The sequence below is a fragment of the Amia ocellicauda genome, chromosome 6 (assembly GCF_036373705.1).
Source record: "Amia ocellicauda isolate fAmiCal2 chromosome 6, fAmiCal2.hap1, whole genome shotgun sequence".
Lineage (NCBI taxonomy): Eukaryota > Metazoa > Chordata > Actinopteri > Amiiformes > Amiidae > Amia > Amia ocellicauda.
In genome coordinates this window covers 3,953,735-3,979,726 of record NC_089855.1, presented here as the reverse complement: position 1 = coordinate 3,979,726, position 25,992 = coordinate 3,953,735, and the positions used below count along the sequence as shown (strand labels likewise).

The window sequence follows — 25,992 nt, the reverse complement described above, 5'->3', positions numbered from 1 at the left end:
GGCTGTTCTGAAAATAACCACAAATTATGAAAAATGATCCTGCAATGCAACAGAAGACATATACAATGTTTAATACATGAAAGGAAAATGTATTCAAACAGGTAATAAGTCCAGCACACATTAATAAATACAATAAAAGTTCAACGTCAGAAGAAAATCCCTCAGAATTATTGTTTACCTTTTTATTGAGTTCCTATAAATACAGATATGAGCACAAAATATATATAGTACATATAGTGTATGAATAAATATATATATATGCTTTGTAAGGTGTCTTACCTCCAGCAGTGGTGGCTGACCTTTCCTGTGAAATCCCAGCAGAGATGTAACAGTATCTGTCCTCCAGTGACTATTATTAATGTTCCACTATTGTGCACTACCAGTTATTATGCAACCACATTTTCTTCCTTTAAATGTATTCCTTACTTGTCTATATCCATTCAACCTTTTATCTTTGTAAAATATATTAGTCTGCTAGTAGTATGTTGTGTCACACGGAGTAACATTAAAAACAAGTGCAGGAAGAATAGAATTTAATTAAGTTTTTGCAGATTACACTGCATTCAACAGCAGAAGCAGAATAGTAAGAATGTATGCAATATGCAGGGATGTATACTCAGGGATGTATACACTGTATACTCTGTAAGGGTGACATGTCTAATGCTATCCCTCATACTGAACATGCCAGCGTCTTCACAAATAGTGTAATAATGAAATACAATTCTGTTCCACTCTGAAGAGGAGTACAGCACACTTACCTACTCTGACGGTCCAGTTAGACTGAAGCACTGGACTGAGGACCTGAATTGAACACACACTGCTTTATACCAGGTCCCAGTCCACTGGGGCTCTACAGGCTGGGACACAAAGGCAATTAGAGCAATTAGTTTAACTCATTAGGCCGTCACTGAGGACTGAAGTTTACATCACACAACACTTCTAAAGAAACACACGGGGGAACAGCAGATTTTTTGACCCTTTGACCTATTTGTTTAAGATGCGTCTTGGAAAGGAAAAAGATACAAGAGTAAAACAACATTGTGTGAAGGGAGCTTCTATCAGTTCTGCAGGATATTGTTTCTACTGAGGAGAGTAGAGGCCACAGCTGTGTAGAGGAGTGCAGGGATACATTTGAAAGGGAAAACAGACAAATTTCAGGAGGTAACATTGAATTGTTGTGTATTGTAATAAGCAGTTCTTGCTTCATATTACACATAAAATGTCTTCAGTTCTGTAGTCCCTTACGGAGATTTGTATGCAGATCATTTATTGTACTTTTAACAGTTCTATACAAAAAATAAGTACACAGCTGTAACATTTCTTGAATGGACTTGTATTACAGATACAAAAATTCATTCAAAAGGGTCTCATTTTAAATGTGAGGAAACACTATTTGCCAGTTACATTTGAGGGGTGTCGTTTACAAATAGCTGGGTTGCTCTTTGAGACTTGTATCACTGGTCATTAATTTCTCACTCAGTGTTCTTCCAATTTCTGACCTTTTAGTTCCAGGGAACAATGTCTGGGTAGCAGCACAAAACCTCACCTTTGTGCTTATCCAAAGTCTCTCTCTTTTCAGCTCCCTTCTGTACTTTATTATTATAAGCACGACAGATTCAGGAAAAACGTACAGGTTCTCTGAGACTTGACAGCTGCCCATGCATTTTTGAAAACTTAGACTTTGTTTCCTGTAACAATCTCGACCTGAGAAATACAATAACAAAAGATTGACCTTCAATTGCACTTGAAAGGAAAAAAGTTTGTATATCTAAATTATGGAGACAAAACTCTACATGGCTAGGGTAGGCAATCTTAAATATACTTTTTGTTCACTTACTATTTATTTCTGAGCAGACACCCTTAACCAGGAGAACTTACAGTAATCACAAAATACACATAAAATAAGAGCACACACAATAAACAAGAAGAATAGTAATTATACAATCAAGTTTTAACTTAATAATATTATTAATATTATTCCCTGTGAATGCACCCTGTTTTGGTCAAATCTGTACTGAAGGAAAAAAAAACAAATGTACAGAAACACTTTAAAATACTTACCATATCCATAGAATCAGAACTTAATGTCTGAAACTCAAAGGCATGTCCAGATTTAACACTCCCATCAGATGTCTGATTTGTTGTCAATTATTGACTGATTGATTTCATTGCTGCTGCATTTTGCTTTATTCATCACTTTCTGTAATTATAGAAATATATATAATTAACTGATATACTTGTAAAATGTGTTTTAATGCTCCTATATCATTATATTCTATCACTCTACATATACTCTTTAATTTAAGGGAATGTTAAGTTTATACATATATTAACTATAAAACATATCACTCTTATTGTAGACACAGTTAACACATTGTTTTAGTTAAGATTATATACAATACAGTGTGTAAAAGTTATCAAAGCAATACAATACACCAACTGAATATCTTGTCATAACTTGTACCTTTGTTTCCTTCTTTGATACTTTGATTCGTTTCTGGATCCTCAGAGGCGTTTTCTTTGTGATTCTGTTCATATTGACGCTTCAATGCCATTCTTGTTCTTCTCAGGTGCCTTTAGGACCCTTCCTTTATCTGCAAATAATATTATACTAGATTAGCTACTAAGAAAGTTCACGAAATTAGGCAGCTCACCATTACTTCATCTAATTCATATGTCTTATTAAAACAAATTACTAATTGAAGCATACAGTACAAGCATACAGAATACTACTTTACATTTTTAGATATCATATCGCTATGGAAATGATATGATTTACTCACCTGAGACTTTACTCATCAGTCCATCCCTCAGGCATTTTTTCTTCCCTTTCTGGACACTCAAGAAATTTTCTTCCAGTCTTTCGGGTCAGTTTTTCAAAGTTGTGCTCACTGTGGAGACACGTCCTCTGTCTTCTCCTTGTTGTGATTCAACCAAAGCATATTCTGACATTGTTGTCGAAAGGGAGAAAACTATCATAAAAAACACTTCTCAGAAACCAATCCAGTTTTAAAAGTAACAGTATGTATACAGAATGGATTTTGATTGGTTTAAGACTCTTTCAGTGTTTAGATACTTTCTAAAGCACAAACGAATGGGTGCGCATGCGCAGGCTGTTGTCCAGTCATTGATAGTCCTGAACAGCTCTAGTTACACTGTGTTGCTTCAGGATACATGGGCTGCACGCATCTGTTCTTTCTCGGTTGTGGCAGGGAAATACGCTCCTTATACCATAATACAAGTCTACAGAAAAAGTTGAAAAATACAATTTTCCATCATTGCCAAAGATGATCTCACAAACAACCATACCCTGGTTAAACCATTATCGGTTTTTAATTACTTAAGCAGAAATGTGTCGTTATTGACTTGCCAATGCAAAAAATATATGTTTGTGGTGTTGCCAGCAAATTCTCATATTGAGGAATACATATTATAGCGTCCTGCAGCCTCATTGAAGCCTCATTGGTGATGCTGTTGTTGTACTGTGGCTCCAGAGACTGCGGCTCCAATCTTGCCATGGCCCCCCAGGATAATGTCATATATATATTATCCCTGGTTGTGAAATGCAATTTGTTAAAGACTAAGAGATTAAGAGACCGCTTAACATTGATTTCTGAACTTGGAGTGGCCTCTTCATTTTTTCCAGAGCTGTATATATATATATATATATATATATATATATATATATATATATATACACATATACACACAGTGAGGGAAAAAAGTATTTGATCCCCTGCTGATTTTGTACGTTTGCCCACTGACAAAGAAATGATCAATGTATAATTTTAATGGTAGGTGTATTTTAACAGTGAGAGACAGAATAGCAACAAACCCTTATTGGTAATCACAGAGGTCAGACATTTCTTGTAGTTGGCCACTAGGTTTGCACACATCTCAGGAGGGATTTTGTCCCACTCCTTTTTGCAGATCCTCTCCAAGTCATTAAGGTTTCGAGGCTGACATTTGGCAACTCGAACCTTCAGCTCCCTCCACAGATTTTCTATGGGATTAAGGTCTGGAGACTGGCTAGGCCACTCCAGGACCTTAATGTGCTTCTTCTTGAGCCACTCCTTTGTTGCCTTGGCTGTGTGTTTTGGGTCATTGTCATGCTGGAATACCCATCCACGACCCATTTTCAATGCCCTGGCTGAGGGAAGGAGGTTCTCACCCAAGATTTGACCGTACATGGCCCCGTCCATCGTCCCTTTGATGCGGTGCAGTTGTCCTGTCCCCTTAGCAGAAAAACACCCCCAAAGCATAATGTTTCCACCTCCATGTTTGACAGTGGGGATGGTGTTCTTGGGGTCATTCCTCCTCCTCCAAACACGACGAGTTGAGTTGATACCAAAGAGCTCGATTTTGGTCTCATCTGACCACAACACTTTCACCCAGTTCTCCTCTGAATCATTCAGATGTTCATTGGCACACTTCAGACGGGCCTGTACATGTGCTTTCTTGAGCAGGGGGACCTTGCGGGCGCTGCAGGATTTCAGTCCTTCACGGCGTAGTGTGTTACCAATTGTTTTCTTGGTGACTATGGTCCCAGCTGCCTTGAGATCATTAACAAGATCCTCCCGTGTAGTTCTGGGCTGATTCCTCACCATTCTCATGATCATTGAAACTCCACGAGGTGAGATCTTGCATGGAGCCCCAGACCGAGGGAGACTGACAGTTATTTTGTGTTTCTTCCATTTGCGAATAATCGCACCAACTGTTGTCATCTTCACACCAAGCTGCTTGGCGATGGTCTTGTAGCCCATTCCAGCCTTGTGTAGGTCTACAATCTTGTCCCTGACATCCTTGGACAGCTCTTTGGTCTTGGCCATGGTGGAGAGTTTGGAATCTGATTGATTGATTTTATACAGGTAACGATCTGAGATTAGGAGCACTCCCTTTAAGAGAGTGCTCCTAATCTCAGCTCGTTACCTGTATAAAAGACACCTGGGAGCCAGAAATCTTGCTGATTGATAGGGGATCAAATACTTATTTCACTCTTTAACATGCAAATCAATTTATAACTTTTTTGAAATGCGTTTTTCTGGATTTTTTTGTTGTTATTCTGTCTCTCACTGTTAAAATACACCTACCATTAAAATTATACACTGATCATTTCTTTGTCAGTGGGCGAACGTACAAAATCAGCAGGGGATCAAATACTTTTTCCCCTCACTGTATATATATATATATATATATATATAATTTAATTTTTTTTCACAATTGTAGTAGACATCAGAAATAGGCTGAAGAGTGTTTTGCTGTCCTGGATTATTTGTTCAAGATCTTTCTAAAATATGCTCATGATATCATCTGACTTTATTATAATGCTTTAATTTACATGGCAGACCTCTACCAGTTTCAAACAGGTGTAATCTGAGAAAGAATGGATGTTGGTAACAGACTTTAACACTGAATAACTTTGTTATAACCATTAGTGAAATAGAAACAACACGATTGAAATGTGAATTCATTAAAGCTATGGGATCCAGCTTGGAAGCCACATAACTTTCAATTGAAATGTGTGTATCATATACTTTTTGGGTGATCCTATAGGTTTATATAGTTTATATATTTCTGAAATGAAAAGTCAATGTGACTGACTGAGTGAATTATTATAGATGGCAAAATAATAACGTTTCAATTTCTGTGGTACATGTGGTATGTATATGTATATATATATATATATTGTGATAATCCAAAAGGCAGGGTCCTCAATGGGAGGTATGTGAGGGCAGAGGTGTTAATGGGAATATGTCCTGTGGAAAGGTGGCTGCTTAAAAACAAGTGGACTACAGAATACAAAATGGAAACCCATAGAAAAACTGCATGTCCCAGAACCCTCAGCCAGCCATTTCCCCCCTTAATGAGTCCACCTGGTGATATACTACCACCAGGTATAAAATGGGGAGAAAAAAAAAATGGGGCAGAGTTGAAAAAGCCAGCAGAGAGTGAATAGTTTAGTGGAGCTGTAGAGTTATTGCCATTTATTTAAATTTGGGAGTTTTGTGGTTTGTTTTGGCCCTTGAGCCGTGTTTCTTTGTTCGTTTGGATAGTTATTAGAAGTATTTTGTTTGAAGACTGGTCTCCTGCACAGTCTTAAAGAACTGCTTTTTCACAATATATATATATATATATATATATATATATATATATATATATATATATATATATAATTAGAATAGTAAAGCTAACAAAATACAGGTGCAAAATGTTCTCTGTAAGTTATAATGTCATATATATATACACACACATTGATTAATTAACAAATGTTTAATTGTACTGCAATGATACACATTATTAACAAAGTAAATATTCTAACATGAACCCAAATTTAACCCAAAGTCTTATTTGAATGGTTTATCTATTACTTGCTCTTAGGACAACAGCAAGCACAATATATTACAATATAGATTGTGTATATTATAATATGTAATATACCAGGAAATATATTTTATCTGTGGCATACTCTACAATATATTTTGCTATGAAGGCTACATATATGGTAAGTATGGCAATATATTTTTAAATATATTTAATTTTCGTAAGGGGTTGCAGGCTGTTACTCCAGGGTAACAGTCTGATAAACCAACGCTTCCACTGCACAGTCAAAAAACATAAATAACCAAAAAAGCATAAATGTTACATAAATGATACAATAAGCAAAAAGCTAAATGAATAACTATATAAAAAAAACTATTATTTATTTCTTAGCAAACGCCCTTCTCCAGAGTGACTTACAAAATATAAGAGCAATACAAAGTGCAATAATACAGTGCAGTTCAAGGCACAATATATTTTACAAATTTAGAATTTACACATGTGTATACTAGATATACAGTAAACAATGTATGAGGTCTTACATCCTAGATTGTAAAAGCTGATAAGTGCAGACAAGATGTTAAGTCAAAGTTAAGAGCTAAGGGAAAGGGAGCATAGGGGAAATCAAGATAAATAATACAAGTGCAAAGGAAAGAGTATGACAAAACGTTGTATAAGTGCAATCTTCCAGAAGAATGAATGACTAAATTACAAGTACTGTCTGAAAAGTACAAATGAAAGATGTGTGAACTTGAATTCTGAATAATGCTGAAACACAATATATTATTGTTCAAAAATAAGTATTCAATTTTTCAAAAAAATGAATAAGTACACTTAACATTTTCAAAATCATGTAAACTTTTTATGAACATACTAAGCTTGTATTCACAGTAGCTTTGTATTACAATAAACTCTTTAATATGTACATAGTCTGTATACCAGGCAGCTTTCTAATTGGTATAATCCACACAGAACACATCCTTACCCACATTTCCTGCATAAGCATGTACTACATACTCCAGGTGAAAACTTTTGTGCCATGAATATATAGCATTGCACTAAATGCTCCCCCACTGATAAAGTCCATGAATCATTATTTTGAGTTCAATGTGCCTGTGCTATTGCACTTTGTACTATGTGCAGTAGCAATTATACATTGATCAGCACAGTAAAAACACTCAGTACCGTGACCTGGCCTTTCATTTACAATTTTTTCAGAAGTGCGTATTCCTACCCCTCCAGATTTATACTGTCCCAGACAATACCGTCTTGTTGGTGTCAATGCAGCAGGAGGATCGACGGTGATGGTGGTGTTGATGCTGGCACAAACCCACAAATGATCACTGTCATTCCCAGAATCACTGATGCCCCCTGAATAAGAGTAATTTTAATTAACACAGCATTTCCAAAACCTGCTCTCTTCAACCTCTTTCTCTGATCCATGTGTATTTGTGGCATAATCACTCTCAGTGTCCACACAATCTGAGCCAATCTGAGTATTATTGTATACACTGGATGTGCTTTTCAAGCACATGAAATATCGTGGACAAGTAGAGATCATCACTTGATTGTGAGACTGATTGTATTGTATAGAGCAGGCAGGATTATGCATTATAGTTGATTTATAGATGTTCTTAATAACCGGTCAAAATGACTGATCTAGGTAAATGTGTCTATAACTTATTTATTTTTGTGTTTATGAAGCTACAATGCTGTGGTCATATATTAATACCTATATTTAGAATACCTAGCAATGTAATGAGAAACATTACATTAGTAAAATTGATTTATAAATGGTACTTATAAGCTTACCTTATAGGTAGAGCTATAACATATAATGCAGTTTTCTTATAGTTGTAGCATTATGTTGAGTGTATTTTGATAAGAGCATTTTAGCTCTGAGCTGAAACACTGATCTAAGGAAACCCTCCCCCCCCCAAAGTTATCAGATTTCCTTAAAGTGTGGGACTGGTTTACATCAAAGTGACAGTCTTGGGTGGATGGCACTGAGAATAGGCCAAATAGTTTGGAATCCTGCTGTGAGATGTCTGGGGAAGGGGGCCTGTAGGTAATAAAAACTCTTTGAAATGGACTAGAGCCGAAATCCCGACACAGAGCTACGAACCCGGGCCAACCGGCATTTCCAAAAGATGGCATGGATTGACATCAGTCATAAATCAAGCCCCCCTCCAATAGGACACTGGGGGCTGAAACTGAAATCCAATCTCACAAACTCAAGAACCAATCATCTATTCATCAGACAGGCGTATAAATGGTAGCGCACGCTCTCTCTCTCTCTCTCTATCTTTCTCTCTCTCTCTCTCTCTCTCTCTCTCTCTCTCTCTCTCTCTCTCTCTCTCTCTCACCTGAACCAGTAACTCACTGCCACAGCTCAACCTGTAGCTCTGTTGCCAGAACCGGAACCAGGAAACAACTAAGTCAGCAACAGAAGAGTCAAACTGGGAGAAGGAGATTGAGCCATACGAAGAATTATTTTAAAGGACTTTATTAAATAAAGAACTTTACAGACTGCGCATGCCCACCTGTACCCACCTGATCAGTGGAGTTTTACAGCTGGACAATTGATTAAGTCGACTGTATACGAAAGTGTTAGTCATTAAATAGCTATTTGAGTCTTAAGAAACTTGACCCTTGGAACCGAACAGGGCCCTGCTTTCCTCAAAGACTTTGTCTTCAAGTAACTACGCTGGAAACCCTGCTTGCCAAGAAGATTTTGTGCACAACCTTGGAATCTTCAAACCAGTGGAAAATCTGTTTGGAAACGACTCTACTTTCGCGAAACCCCAACTTCCAGCTGCATCGACTGAGTGGAAGTTCTTGGACAAAGCCGAACCGGACTGCCTTTGTTCCAAACCACACGGACCTCGTGCCGTGTGCTGTTATCTGAGCCCGAAGCCAGAGAGGCCTCTCTGCGATGAAGTTCAGATAAGTTTAACAGTTTGGAGTTTGTGATTCATGACATTTGAGAAATCAATTAGAAATGTTAATCTGTGATTCATAACTCTAGAATGTGTAATATCATTTAGTTTTCTTAAATATAAATGTGTGTTGCATTAAACTGTTTTGTTGATAATTTTAGAAATAAAATCTGTCAACGCCGAGAAATATTTTCTCATTCCTGTTTAACTGTTTAGTCTGAAATTGACACCCGTTAATAGACATTAGGTTATTGGTGGCCCTGCCTATCCTTAATCATTGAATAATAATCAGTTAAGGGAAATTGTGGTAACAAGTAATGATAGGATCTTTCTCGGCACCTAAACGTAAATGAGACTGATACATATATAACGAGAAGTTACCTGACATAAATACTAACCTGAGTAGTTATTTAATGTCCGACTAACAATACTAATGAGAGACTCACCTTCGTCTTACTAACATTTAGTCTTTGTTTTTGAATAAATTTGACAATTTATATCTTTGGAATTGGTGTCTGCGTCCAATTATTACATAAATTGAGTTCTACAAGATTCCAGGATTCGTGATAAGGTGATACTATAAATTCACTTATTTAATTGAAATTTATAAGTGTACCTTACGCTACATAGTATATGTAATTAAATAGCATTATAAGATATTTAATAGCAGCACATGAATAGTTCAATCAATCATATTATCAATCAATCAATTTTTATTTGTATAGCGTCCTTTGCAGGGTAGCCACAGAGCGCTTTACAGACTGGTAAACATACAATAAACGTACAGCAAAATAAAATACAATACATAGATACAATAAAGTAAAATAAATATAGACCTGTAAACATTTTACATGATCTAAAATAAAGTGAGTGAACATTTAAGTAAATAACCCATCTAGGCACGGAGGAGAGAAAAACTAAAAAACTCCTATGGATGGCATGTAGGAGAAAATGAATCTCTGGGGGTCCACGGCTTAGGGCCTAGGCCAAATGGTTGCCTCCCCTCCAGGCAGTATGGTTATTACAGCAGCAAGGAGATCAGAAAGTTCTTTATCGGTGCTGCTGGCTGTGCTCTTCCCTCTGGAGGTGGCCTTTCACCGGCCATTGGGGGTGGGGGGGTTGGACCATCAACAGGCTTTGGGTGGCGATGGCTTGTCAGACCTTGGGTGTGAATGCCCCGTTGGCCCTCCGTGGTGGGGTGCCCTGGAGGAGGGTTGTGCCAAGTTAGACTTCCATGGTGGGGGGACGAGGTGCCTCATCGGACCCCCAGAGGGGGCTGTTGCTGGAAGACAAGAAGGCAGTCGTGCTCAGATACTGGTCATGCAGTGCAGGACATTTCCAAAGACAGTTATGCATTGCATGTCCATGGCACACCAGCGGCACTATAGGCTAGAAAAACAGAGACTAAACATATGAGTCTTCAGACGTGATTTAAAGGCTCACACTCACGCATCTCTTATATTGGCTGGAAGATCGTTCCACAGCTTTGGGGCCCTATAACTGAAAGCTCTACCACCTGTGGTTTTCTTGTGTATTTTAGGGAGCACTATGTAACCGGCTTCCTGGGATCTCAATGGCTGACCTGGAGTGTATTCGATAAGGATATCTTTTAAGTAGGGAGGTGCCAGTCCCTTTAGTGCTTTAAATGTTAATAAGAGAACTTTAAAGTCTATCCTGTAGTGCACGGGCAGCCAGTGAAAAGAAGCCAATACTGGAGTGATGTGTTCATGTTTTTTAGTTTTTGTTAGGATTCTTGCAGCAGCATTTTGGACTGAAGTACAGAAATAGCTCTGTTTGTGCTGCCTGACAGATTGGCATTACAGTTATCCAATCTAGATGTAACAAATGTGTGTATCAATTTCTCAGTGTCCTCAGGAATTGTCTTAGTCTAGCAATGTTTCTAAGCTGGAGGAAGGAAGATCTCGACACATTCTGAATGTGTGATTCAAAGGATAGATTATGATCACAGATGACACCCAGGTTTCGTGCCATCTCCTTAGGGGAGAAATTAAACTTATCATTACTCAGTTTTGTCAGTGCATGATGAACAGTTCGAGTTTTGTCTCCTAAAATGAGGACTTTTGTTTTGTCAGAATTAAGCATAAAACATTTTTTTGTCATCCATGTTTTAATCTCACAGACAGCAGATTAGTTTTTCAAGGTCTATTGTATCGTTAGAATTTACTGACAGATATAATTGTGTGTCGTCTGTGTAACTGTGAAGGTTAATATTATGTCGTCGAATGATAACATCTAAAGGGAGCATGTACAATGAAAAAAGTGGTTTACAGCAATTTTAAACGATTCAGGAACAGATCCTGAGGATAAAGAGACATTAATAATATTGTGTATTATGTGAATAATTAATGTCAGAGATTGTATTAGCAGTTTAGTGGGTATAGGGTCTAGTGCACAGGTTTATTTTAGTAATTAAGGAGACCAATTCCTGGTGATTTACTGCGTTAAACGAGTCCAAGGTAGGTAGGGGCTGTGAAGGACTGCATGTGTCGGCTATAGTATGTGTGTATGTTTCCTGTTCTATCTGTTTTCTAATGCCATTAACTTTGCTATTGAAATGATCCATGAAGTCACTGCAGGTGATATTGGGGGGGATAACCTCTGAAGGCTTTACCTGCTGGTTAGTAAGTGTCGCTATTTTATTAAAAAGAAAACGCGGGTTATTCTTATGCGTCTGTTAAATTAAAGTAGTAGCCAGACCTAGCAGAGGGCAGGGCCTGCTTGTATCTTATTATACTGTCATTCCATACCATATGGAAGACCTCTAGTTTTATTGCTCTCCATTTACGGCATTCTGTTTTAAGTGAGCGAGTGTGTTCGTTTTGTTGGTTTAATTTGTGGTGTCCTTAATGGAGCAACTGTATCTAAAGCAGTGCTTAGTGTATTGTTGAATAATTCATCTGCAGATCCTGTTTTGATAAAACTAGCATTTGGCAACAGGGTAGTGAATTTATGAATAGCAGTGGGATTTAGGCAGCGAGTTTCTATGTTCCTCTCCTGTGTGTCCAATTCTAATCCTGGCAGCTCAAATGTAATAAGTCAGAAATCGTCTGGTTTTGGGGTGAATCTGTACCCCACGGGTAATAACTAGATCTAGTGTGTGATTGTGACGATGTGTGGGTCCAGACACATGCTGAGTGAAGCCTACAGACTCCAATAGGGACAAGAAACTAACAGTGAGGGGGTTGTCTTTAATGTCAATATGTATGTTAAAGTCCCCCAAAATAATGAGTTTATCATAGTGGCCTGTTGCACGGGCCTTCTGGCAGTAAGAGAAGTCATTAGGGGAGGCTTCTACTAATGGAATAGTGTCATCTGGTCTTGACCAGGTCTCAGTCAAGGTGAGCACATCTATGTGTGTGTCAGTTATGGTGTCATTTATTAAGGCTGCTTTGCTAGCTAGTGAGCGGATGTTTAAGACAGCAAGCTTATACATGGGAGGAGTAATGTGAACAGGTAATTGTCTTGTAGTTTTAACTTTTATTAGATTGTTGAAACGAGGGCCCCGAGAGGAAGGAATACATCCAAGCCAATGACAAATTACTGTTTTAATAGGATAACTATTCATTTTGTTTGTATAAGATTTAATCTCAGGAGTATGTACTTTATTGGATGCCCCCAGGCAGGGATCTAGGATCGGGGTCAGGCTATGCTGGGAGTTACAGGCAGACTGCATTGTAGGACTGCGAGCCTGCAGCCTGACCGGTGCTCTGAGGAGTCACAATTTTAAACAACTAGCTATATTATCAGATAACATTAGCGCTCCTCTCCAGCTCAGATGGAGCCCATCTCTTCTGTATAAGCCAGGCCTATTTAGAGAGGACAGCCTGCTGAAGGCCTCATCCCCTCTGTGTTGGTAGCGGGTCAGAGTTATATTCTGACATAGTTTTTTCGCTGTTTTGCATAGTGAAGATCTAAATATAATATTTCTAGAAATAAATTTAATATTTCTAGATACATTTCACATTCCTAGAGTTTTAAAGCTGACTCTGTTTCTGTTACTCTTCAGACCTGGTTAAAGCTGACACAACCTCCCTCAAACAGTATAGATTGTTTAGTATAGATTCTAGAGCCTCTATTTACTGAGACCCAGCAGCCCTGCTGTGACTGCGCAGCCGCCGGTGTGGCCTCTCGCTGCTACAGAGGACGAGTCCGGGTTTCTACAGACCGAGTCAAGCCAATTTTCGGCCTCTTTTATTTTCCTCCAACATGCGTACTCGTTCCGCCAACTCCATATTAGCTACGCATTTTGTGCATGAAAAATTATCATTATGGTCGGTGGATCTAACCATGGTAAGCATGCTGCATGACAAACAATAAATGGCATTAGAAAAAGACATATTAGCAGTACTCCCCTTTTGTGTGCCGCTGTTGTCTTTGCTTCGCTTCTCGGAGGCAGATCCACAGTGCAGGTGCTCCTGTGTGGGTCGCTGTTGTTGTTGCTCTTGCTGCACTTCAGAGGCGCAGTCCTTCCGGTCATGTCCGCACGTCTGCTGTCTCACTTGATTGCTCAGGTCTGGCTTCCGCTCTATTCTATCTATTATTCTATCTATTATGATAATAGATTGATGTCGGCATGAAAATGTCATGTTATAATATGTATAATACATACATAATAAGTATGTTATTAAATATAACGTGTTATAGCAAAATAAAATAAATAAAAATGTCTAATAATATATTTCTAATTTGTAGTAATAATCATATAACAAATAATATCATAATTAATAACGTGTTAATAGATTGTTTATAATGGACACTTAAAATAAACTGTTACCAAAATAAGATATACCTGCTGGAGTTTTATTCCTTGCAGAATACATTGTTTTATGTCTTATATATATGTCCTATTTTCCTAACTTTAACTTGTATTTTATTAAATATAGAAAATAGTGTCGGAAATAGGGAATCGGTGTAAAACCCTTGATGAATAAACTATACTGAATGTAGTAAATACTAAAGACACCGGAACATAGTAACCTTAATAGTTGAGTTAACTACAAGAAAAAGACTCCCTTCTACAGTATAGTCAACATTACATATTTTTTGGTATATAATAATATTAATAGCAATAATAATAATAATGAGTAAATTGGAGTGATCTTAGTTAGTATGCAGCTACGTACTAAATACGGGCTGTGGATGAACAATCAGTCTTCAATCAGGTTGGAACATTTGTTGCAATGCCTTTATTACACGTGACGTGGAGAACAGCAGTGAATCAAGAAGATCCCAAAGCTGCTCTGCTTCCATGTTATAAGTCAGAGCTTTTTATAGACAGAAAACAAAGATCTGGTTACAATTAATAAGTCATTACTGTGTTATCCAAAAGCTTGCTAAGTAGAATATATTATTAGAGGACAAAGTCCATGGGTCAATACAAGGATTAAGGAGCAGACACTCAAATCATACTCCTTGGCATCTTCTCCAAGATGCTCATTGAAAATAACAAACAGGAGTCAAACTACCTTCTGGCCTGGCTGTTGAAGTAAACCATTTGTGAGGGGAATTTCTAACTTTAATTCCACAGGGCTCATCTCCAGTTAGTGCGCTGCTTTCAGTTCATTGCAATTGATCTATTAAGCCTAATAAATAATGCATACCAATTTAAACCTACATTGATTAAATGATCCAGGAGGTTGCCTGATATACCACTTTTCAGTTGCACAGCTTACATTCAACTTCCTTGCATTTAAATGTCAAGACATTTTTTTTTTTCTTCAGTTGCATTATACTGTATTGCTGAACACTTTGCATAATGGTGGATGAAGAAGCAAATAATGCAGAATAACACACTGTTCCACATGCATGCTGGTAGGATAGTGCTGTTTAAGAAGAAAAAACTTTAAATGATTAGTGTAATCATACATTTTCAAAATACATTGTTTACATTTTATCTAGTCCAATACTTACTGACACGACAGTTTTGAACTTTGTTATATCCCACAACAAGTCATGCTGAAATGTTGGTATGTACTATGTGTAGTATGGGTAGTATGCAGTTTCGAATACAGCCAATTTCTATTAACAAGATGTAAAAACCTCTGAAGGTCTGGAGACTGAACGAACCTTGGAACATTCGAAGACAGCCCTAATTATATAAAAAAATAGCAAAATGTGTTCTTATTTTAAAAGCATAAAAGTATATATTTTTGCAGCCCATCTGCAGTAACTCTACGGCCCACTAGTGGTTGGGAATCACTGACATAGGGACAAGAGATCATAATTTGAGACTGAGGAGCCCCATGAGACAGGAGGGATCAGCTACAGGTCAGCCATCTCTTTGTAAAAGGCCATTTAATCTTTTTTGGGGGAAGCATTGGTTATTTGAGATGATTTTTGGTTTTAAGCTGATTCATTCCTATGAATTCCCAATGTATCTGTTATTTGCCATGAACATTTGCAAAAAAAAAAAAAAATCTACCAAAGTTAGCTGGTGTGTACATTATAATTATGATAATAATATTTATTTTATTTTATTGCCCAGTTCTCTTTCCACTTCGAATAACTGATATTCACTCGACACACTGTGGGTCTGAGCTGAAGCACTGCGCCCAATTACCCACCATGACCTGAAGAAACTCTAAAGCACATTTCCTAAACCTCTTCCCCGCCCCCGCCCCAGAAACTCCACCCTGTGTTCCCCTCAGTAGCGGCTGCTTGATGTCATTTGTAAGACACCTGGAGTCCAGGGCGCTCAGGCAGATGGGAGTAAGTGATGTCTCTGATGTCACTGGGCCTGGACTGTGTGGTGATCTGCAGTTACACTTTATAATCACAAGGAGTCAGTATTACAATCATATGATATATTATAAAGGGAACACAGGAAGTGAGGTATTGGCAGCAACAGTTTTGGGAAGCATGTTAATAAATACTAGCACAGGCTAGCAATTCACATAAGTTTGTTCTCCTAGTTATTAATTGATAAGTGATAATTACAGACTGAACCCCCCACTGATAATCTCTGAGTCAGGCTGTGGCCTGGCCCCTTTAAATGGACACACACACCCTCATCAGCCTCAGTTTGAACCTTTCACCACCACACACCCCTGGCCACGATCTCTGTTACCCATGACAATACAAACACAGATACAGGATAGCTTCGTGGGTAAGTTTATCTGTTATTTCAACAGTCAAATATACACAGCATGCACTGTATTGGAATATTATATTGGTCAAATAAACCATTAAAGCGACAGTTTGCAAATGCAGCCCTGGTTATCTGAAAGAGAATACTACCCAAAAGGGGATGGGACAGAACTCGTTACCATGGGGAACTCATGAACACATGTTTTAACTGAGCAGCCTGTAGGCCGCTGTGAGCTGTTACTAGTACAGCTGTCCACAGAGAGAAGTGACAACCTCACGTTGGACTGCCCGGAGCAACCAGTTTTGTGGACATTCGTGTGTACTGGTTTTGCCTTGTTTCCCCTTTTTTTGTTTTTGTTTTGTTTGTTTGAACCAGTGAGAACACTGCCGGACACCTGCCGGACACCGCCGGAACCCATGACTCTCTCTCTCTCCCATCGTTTGTGTCCAGCTTTTACAATTATATTTAAAATTAATTATGATTTATTACATATTTATTTGTAATATATTTTGTATGGGCTTTTATTTTTCATGTTGAAAATACTACCCAAAAGGGGGATGAGACATTGAAGGTTATCTCCCTGCTTTAACTAGTTCAGCTGTACTACATAATGCAGGCAGAGGGAGAGTCTGTCTGAGTGACAGTTCACAGTGGTTTACAGGCTGCTCAGTTAGAAAAGTTGTTCATGTGTTCCCCATGGTAACGAGTGATGTCCCATCCCCCTTTAGGTAGAATTTCTGACTACAATATTATATTTTCTACATTGTTTAAAAAAAAACAAAAAAAACACAAATGAATGCATTCACATGCTATTGTTTTAATGGTTTATTTGACCAATATAATATTCCAATACAGTGCCTGCTGTGTATATTTGACTGTTGAAATAACAGATAAACATACCCAGGAAGCCATCCAGTGTCTGTGTTTGTATTGCCATGGGTAACAGAGACTGTGCAGTAAATGACCAGGGGTGTGGGGTGGTGAAAGGTTCAAACTGAGGCTGTTGAGGGTGTGTGTGTTCATTTAAAGAGGCCAGGCCACAGCCTGACTCAGAGATTATCAGTGGGGGGTTTAGTCCAGGCCCAGCGACATCAGCCGCTACTCAGGGAACACAGGACTGAGCTTCTGGGGGGGTGGGGAAGAAGTTTAGGAAATGTGCTTTAGAGTTGCTTTAGGTCATGGTGGGTGCTTCACAGGTCCAACTCAGACCTGCAGTGTGCCACAGTCGAGTGAATATCAATTATTTGAAGTGGAAAGAGATCTGGGCAATGAAATAAATAAATACATCATAATCATAATGTACACGCCAGCTAACTTTGGTAGAATTTATTTTTTGCAAATGATCATGGCAAAGAACAGATACACTGGGAATTCATAGGAATTAATCATATCTAATACAAAGAACCAATGCTGCTTCAAAACACATTTAAATTACATCTTTCAAACAGATTGCTGGCCTGTAGCTGCTCCCACCTATCTCATTGGACTCCTCAGTCTCAAGTGATCCACTGTGTGTCCCTATGTGTCCTATTGATACGCTGCCTTGGCTGCTCATGTGGAATAAACATATATTTTAATATATTAAATAGATCATTGTATTTGCTTACCAAATTGGATCTTTCTGTGATATATTTAATATAGGTTTAAGTCTGAAATCTATATATTTATTTATATATTCAAAATGTTTTTGTGAGGTTCTGATATGCATTTTCAATAGGGATTACACACAACAATATATTTAAAATATAACCCATAAATATCTTATAAACCCATTCCAGTCCACTGGATGAGGAAAACATAATCTTCTGTAGCATACACAATTTCAAGGTCTGAAATTTGTCACTTGCGACCTGGAAAAATTTTGCTCTTTTTCAGGGTGTTCACCAAGCTGTCCCTGATCTCTTTAGTCCTCAGGCAGTAGATAATCGGATTCATGAGGGCAGGGAAGACATTATGAATCACAGACCCCATGATACGCATGTCCACGGAGGTCCCAGGAATCCTGTAGGAGATGAAGACCCCTGCTGTCGTGAGGAAGAACACAGAGAGGACCAGCAGGTGTGAGCTGCAGGTGGACACGGCCTTGGCTCTTCCCCCTGAGCTGGAGATACGCAATACTGACAGAAGGATCTTCACATAGGACAACACAATGAAAAACAGAGGGATGAGAAGAATACTCAGTCCAACAAATAAGACAACATAGCTGATTGAGAGAACATCTCCACAGGCCAGGCGTAGCACTCCTGAATAGTCACAGAAGCATTGCAGAACTCTATTGGGTCCACAGAACCGCTTTGTGAATGCCAGACTAAAAGTAATGATTGGGATCAGGATCCCTCCCAGCCAACAAACAACTATGAGTTGAAAAGTGAACCTAACGGTTATCCTGGCTGGGTAATGGAGTGGGTGACAGATGGCCACATACCTGTCATAAGCCATGAGCAGTAAGTTAAAACTTTCTGTAGATACCAGAGCTTGAAAGAAATAGGTCTGGGTGAAGCATGCTGAGAAGGAGACAGTATGAGTAGTAGAACCGAAGACAGCTAGCATAGTGGGTACAGTGTTTGTAGAAAAGGCGATGTCAATAATGGCCAGACTACATATTGTCAGGTACATGGGGGTGTGCAAGTGTCTGTCTGCAGCCAGTATGCAAATAAGGAGAAAATTCCCCATTAAAATGAGGAGGTAGACTGTCAGGAACACAGCAAACAGGATGGCCTTGCTCTCTTTATCCTGCAGTCCAGGGAAACCAACAATAATGAATTCACTGACCATTGATCCCGTGTAGTTTGCATCAGCCATGGCTGTTCTGAAAAACATCAGAAATGAGAAATAATCCTGCACAGCAAAATACTAAGTTTACTAAGTTCGTTTTAACTAAGATGTGATGAGACAATGTATTGTGGTAGGAAATATAACCCATAAATGATGCAGATACTGAGAAAATATATAATGTGTATATTTTTTACCTCTAGAGTATTTAAAATTGCATAAACCTACCCTGTTGTTGAGCAGTCAATATGATAACAATGGTAACAATGTCTTAGTAATGTGTCTTTCCTCCAGCAGTGGCTGCTGATCTTACCTGTGAAAAGCCAGCAGAGATGGAACATTGTGTTTTTTAATCATATTTCTTACTTTTTGATAGCTCTTCAATTTTTTTTTTTTTTTTTTACTTTTTAAAATACATTTCTAAGGCACAAACAAATGCACAAATGTATGTGATTGGTGGTTTTACTTAAAGCTAGGGTATGCAACCCTGAGAAGCCAGCAGTTAGCAGCTTGTTTTGAAAGCATAGAGCCCGCCCTCGCATCAGAGACATCTCCACAGCCAAGCCCCCTCTAGACATTACAATAATTATGAACGTAAACAACTTATTTACGGTTATTTTGTTTTTAAAAATAGTAGCTGCGGTTAGCCTTCCATTCTCGCACTCACTCTGCACAGTGTCAAGGAACCCGCGCTAATGACGTGTAATTGTCTGCGCAAACAAGTTGCGCGGTGGTACGCAAATATAGATTGATAGACAGGAAGGACAACCTATCATTACATTCGCACTGAATGCAATAATTGGTCGAACCTTTTTTAGTCCTGTCCCTTCCACAGAATATATATATATATATATATATATATATATATATATATATTTTTTTTTTACATTTAGATCACTTAAATTATTGATTGCTATTAGGATGTGAAGAGACTTTCAACCAGTATAACACATTTTTTTTCTGGAAAAGATTGCACACCCTACCTTTAAATGAGAGGAAAAACTTTGTTTCCCATGGTGCTCTGTGGTTTCGCGCCAGGAACAATTAATCATCTCATCTTGTACGGACCAATCTGTTAGCCTAATGGGTAACTGGACTTTCGCCGTTTAGCCCACCTGCATTTCCTTGTACTTGAACTCTTCACCTGAAAGGGGAGTTGAGGATGAAACACTGTGCGCCTGATCTTTATGTAGGATGTTGTTTTTCCTTTCATCTCTTTAGGTATTTATTGCAGTGCATCATTGCACCAAAAATATATATTTTTTTAAAAAACAACAGCGGTGTGAACACTTTTAGAAGCCAGAATTTCCAGAAGGATGGTGGATGCCAGTATTGCTGTGTTTTCCACAGGCTCAACTACATTCGTGTGAAGAAAAATCATGAGTAAACAGAAATCTAAAGAAAGGAAAAACGTACTCCTTAAAAACAATTATTCTTGCACAAATAGTTATTCACCCCACACCCCTGGTCACCCTCTGAACAAAAACGTAACCGGTGAGGTAGGTGTACCTGTTTCTGTCTTCATGAGTCACATTTGCGGATTTGGTAAAAAAAGTGCACCACCGACATCTACGGGCCCTTATGTGTAACTATTGATAAATGTACATTGGGACTGAGCACAGACTTTAAACTTAAGCATATTAATTGGTTATTATTACTGTTACTGTTATTTTTTTTTTTTTTTATCTTGGCTAGTAAAATACACAATTTGTAATAGAAGAGACAAGGTAAAGAATTTAAATATTATGTGCTCTTCTGTTTGTCAATGCTGAATGATGAAATCAGTTTTTATTTATCACCAGGAGAAGGATCAATAAAACTTTTATGCTGGGAACCTGGAATTTGATTTGATATTTTTAAATGTTAACTCCCACATTCATGTCAGGTCCTAGTTCAGGTATATAATTGCCTTGTTAACACTCTGTATGCAGAGTGACCAACGTGGGGTTACATATTATTCTTCAAATAATATTGGCATATTAAGTAACAACAAAAGCAAGATAAGGAAGAAAACTATTTACTGGAGAATTTGAAAATTTAACTTCATTCAGCAACAGCAGAGGTTGCACACCCCCTGCAAACTACATTAAAAACTTAAATTGATCCACACATAATCAGTATCATGACAAGGAAAAAAAGACATGTTATCAATTCTGCACAATTTACAACGTGGTGTTGCACAGTCCTGTGGGGTGTTTACTTTTGCATATTAACATACTTAATTCTATCTCTCAAGTGGAACACGCTAGCAACCTCACAAATAGTGTAATAATGAAAGACAACATTGATCCGCTCTGAAGTTCAGGACACTTACCGATGCTGGCAGTCCAGTTAGACTGAAGCGATGGATTGAGCACCTGAATCGAATACCCACAGCTTTATACCAGGTCCCAGTCCACTGGGGATCTACAGGCTGTACACAAAGGCAATTAAAGCAATTAGTTCAACTCATTAGGCTGTCACCGAGGACTGAAGTTTACATCATGCAACATTTCCAAAGAAAAACACTGACATTTGACCCTGGGACCTATATGTTTAAGATACAAGAGTAAAACAACATTGTGTGAAGGGAGCTTCTGTCAGTTCTGCACTGAGGAGCATGGAGAGGCCACAGCTGTGTAGAGGAGTGCAGGGAAACCCTTCAAAGGGAAAACAGAAACATTTCAGGCGGTAATATTGTACTATTTAAAATATACCATTAACCCTCTGTTGTATATTGTATCACAAGAGTAACACCCACTACTTGCTTTATCATACACACAAAAAGCCTTCAGTTCTGTAATTGCAGGCTGCTACTCCAGGGTAACTCCTCCTCCATGAGGAGGATATTGTTATTTTCATCTTGAGAAATCTGAAAGTGCTGAATAAAATGCCTTTTGGATTGCCTGAACTGTCCGTGCGTTGCTACTCTGTTACATTGGTGACCATGAAGGGTGACTCCAAGGCTGTGAGTCGGGTTCCTTGAGCAGCAAAAGTGAAGACTTCCATGGTTACTGAGCAGTGTTGTTGAGTTGCAGGCTCAGTAGCAATGCACTCTGGATTCACTTGTGCAGATGACATGCCCCTACTTCCCTGACAGCGGAGCAGCTGCAGACGGAACGGGGCTCATTAGAGAGACAGCCTGGGCCAGTTCGAAAATCCTCAAGATGGGACTGTGGGATGACCCTGAGACGTTCATTATCATCTTTGAATGCACTGCTCGCTGTTGCAGTTGGCCGAAGTCGCAGTGGGCTGTACGCCTGGCCCCTTATGGGGCGCTTGACTTTGAAGCATTGAAGGTGAGTGTACTGGATCAATTGGGACTCACGGCTGATGGACAGTGGCACCGACTAACGTCTCTGGAGGAACCTACCCGTCTTGCTGAGAACTAGCTCACTGCTCGGGAGGACCCTGACAGTCAGGGACATGAGGTGGACCCTCTCCTCCCATGAAAACCACCATGACTCCCCCTCTTGCCGCTTCTCACTCACACACACACTATGCCCCTTTCCCTTCCCTTCCTAATCCCTCTCCACATAGAAAACACGTAGCTATGGCCCCTACTTTTTTCTCTCTCTTGTTAGAATAAAATCCCCTGAAATGGCTACGGTGTCACATGGGTGTAGAATGATCTCTAAACACAGCCTGGTGAAGCGGCTTACAGTAGAGGCAGTCAAGGACTTCACAATTCTGGTAAAGATTGGAGGACATGAAGTCAAGACCCATCTGGACTCTGGCTGTAGTAAAACACTCATCCAGCATGGCCTGGCCAGAAATGCCCCCCGCTGGGGCTCCAGAGCTCCACGCACCAGGGAAGACTCTCCATTCTCCCGGCCTGTGGACTTTGCCTTTGACCAGTTGTGAGATGATGCCTTGAGTCGCCTGTATGATCAAGTTGCATTACAGTCATTGACAGTCATTACGTGAATGCTCTGCTTGTCTGCTGCTACCCCCAGATTCAGATTACAAATCTGGTGGACCAAAGACACAATAATGAAAACAGAGTTGAGCAATTGCTCATACCTGTCAGAAATCGGTTCTTTTGTGTTCACATTTCTTCATACTTACAGCTGGATTTTGAAAAGGGTGCAATCTCGCCGTCCTTGCATTCAAATGCAATGGTCGCCTTGCGCTATGCTTTTAGTTTGCAATTTTAAAAGATCCCAGGTCTTTATGTCAGGCAACGCAGCAGAGCACAGCTGTAACTTGCACCAGGTAGAACAAAATATATGCCTCATTACTTCAGCTCATTTGCAATGAACCACCCTATTTAAATGAGGTGTGTGTGTTAACGTTTGCAGTGGATGGAAGTGAAGTATGTTCTGTTTTGTATTTGTAATTCATTTAGAACATTTTGCAGATTATATTTATCACTTTGACGTTATGGCAAAAACTCCTGATTAAATTCATTCTGATTCCATGTTGTAACACAATGAAAGGGGGGTGAATACTCTTGAGAGCCACAGTACATAATTATACCTCCACTTGACATTATTACACATTATTATTACAAAATGAGCATCAGCAGATGTGCTGGCTTAATCGTGCCTTCCCCATGCTGTGCATGTGTCGTGCTACCGGGGTCAGAATGTACCATTGATGTGTGGGAGAATGGCAACAATGGTTTATGTCTGAGGCATAAAAATGTAATTTTAAGTTTTGATTATTATTATTATTATTTATTCCTTAGAAGACAACCTTACCCTTATTAGCATAGCTAATGCAGGGCAACAGAAGCTGTACTGTGTTAAAAAACTTAACTATGTACACAGTGGGGCTTGAGAGCTAACTTGAGTGCCCTCCGCTGAGGACAGCAGCAGTGGTCACCTGCTCCATGACGCACAGCCAGAGCAGGCCATAGACCTGCTGACCAAAGAACTATATACACAGCGAGGCAGTAAGAACAGCTTGAGTGCCATCAGCTGGAAACAGCGCCAGTGGCTCTCCAGTCTACGAGCAGCACTAGCACAGGCCACAGTCCTGCTGTCTACAGTATACAGTGAGGGAAAAAAGTATTTGATCCCCTGCTGATTTTGTATGTTTGCCCACTGACAAAGAAATGATCAGTCTATAATTTTAATGGTAGGTGTATTTTAACAGTGAGAGAAAAAAATCCAGAAAAACACATTTCAAAAAAGTTATAAATTGTTTTGCATGTTAATGAGGGAAATAAGTATTTGACCCCTTCGACTTAGTACTTGGTGGCAAAACCCTTATTGGCAATCACAGAGGTAAGATGTTTCTTGTAGTTGGCCACCAGGTTTGCACACATCTCAGAAGGGATTTTGTCCCACTCCTCTTTGCAGATCCTCTCCAAGTCATTAAGGTTTCGAGGCTGACATTTAGCAACTCGAACCTTCAGCTCCCTCCACAGATTTTCTATGGGATTAAGGTCTGGAGACTGGCTAGGCCACTCCAGGACCTTAATGTGCTTCTTCTTGAGCCACTCCTTTGTTGCCTTGGCTGTGTGTTTTGGGTCATTGTCATGCTGGAATACCCATCCACGATCCATTTTCAATGCCCTGGCTGAGGGAAGGAGGTTCTCACCAAAGATTTGACGGTACATGGCCCCGTCCATCGTCCCTTTGATGCGGTGCAGTTGTCCTGTCCCCTTAGCAGAAAAACACCCCCAAAGCATAATGTTTCCACCTCCAAGTTTGACGGTGGGGATGGTGTTCTTGGGGTCATTCCTCCTCCTCCAAACACGGCGAGTTGAGTTGAAGCCAAAGAGCTCGATTTTGGTCTCATCTGACCACAACACTTTCACCCAGTTCTCCTCTGAATCATTCAGATGTTCATTCGCAAACTTCAGACGGGCCTGTACATGTGCTTTCTTGAGCAGGAAGACCTTGCGGGCGCTGCAGGATTTCAGTCCTTCACGGTGTGTTACCAATTGTTTTCTTGGTGACTATGGTCCCAGCTGCCTTGAGATCATTAACAAGATCCTCCCGTGTAGTTCTGGGCTGATTCCTCACCGTTCTCATGATCATTGAAACTCCACGAGGTGAGATCTTGCATGGAGCCCCAGACCGAGGGAGGCTGACAGTTATTTTGTGTTTCTTCCATTTGAGAATTATTGCACCAACTGTTGTCACCTTCTCACCAAGCTGCTTGGCAATGGTCTTGTAGCCCATTCCAGCCTTGTGTAGGTCTACAATCTTGTCCCTGACATCCTTGGACAGCTCTTTGGTCTTGGCCATGGTGGAGAGTTTGGAATCTGATTGATTGATTGCTTCTGTGGACAGGTGTCCTTTATACAGGTAACGATCTGAGATTAGGAGCACACCCTTTAAGAGAGTGCTCCTAATCTCAGCTTGTTACCTGTATAAAAGACACCTGGGAGCCAGAAATCTTGCTGATTGCTAGGGGATCAAATACTTATTTCCCTAATTAACATGCAAATCAATTTATAACTTTTTTGAAATGCGTTTTTCTGGATTTTTTTGTTGTTATTCTGTCTCTCACTGTTAAAATACACCTACCATTAAAATTATAGACTGATTATTTCTTTGTCAGTGGGCGAACGTACAGAATCAGCAGGGGATCAAATACTTTTTTCCCTCACTGTATATATACAGCGGGGTACAGGCAAGACGCATGCACCACCACAACACAATGCAATAATAAACTAACTATATACAGGGCGGCAACATACCTGAATGCAGAGTGAAAGACCCTGGGAACACATTGACAGGGCAGTCAGCAAGTCCAGGAGCAGCTCGCGTTAGTGCTCCACTGGAAGGCATAGTCCAGTTGGAAGGGAAACACAGTTCAAAATAACTCTATCCAGGATGCGCTAACAGAGGCAGACTGGGAATTTGAGCCAGAGCCCACAGGCTACTGGGGCTCGACTGAAGCCAACAATGGGTTCCCAAT

General features: G+C 39.4%; 1 protein-coding gene across 1 annotated transcript; it reads right to left on the bottom strand.

Annotated features, from left to right (window-relative positions):
* Positions 1-18,204: 18,204 nt before the first annotated feature.
* Positions 18,205-19,167, bottom strand: LOC136751724 (olfactory receptor 2AT4-like). Its single transcript, XM_066707517.1, has 2 exons — positions 18,740-19,167; positions 18,205-18,568 (listed from the first exon to the last, which is right to left on the bottom strand). The coding sequence occupies exons 1-2, from the start codon at positions 19,165-19,167 to the stop codon at positions 18,205-18,207; spliced, it is 792 nt and encodes a 263-aa protein (XP_066563614.1).
* Positions 19,168-25,992: the final 6,825 nt, after the last annotated feature.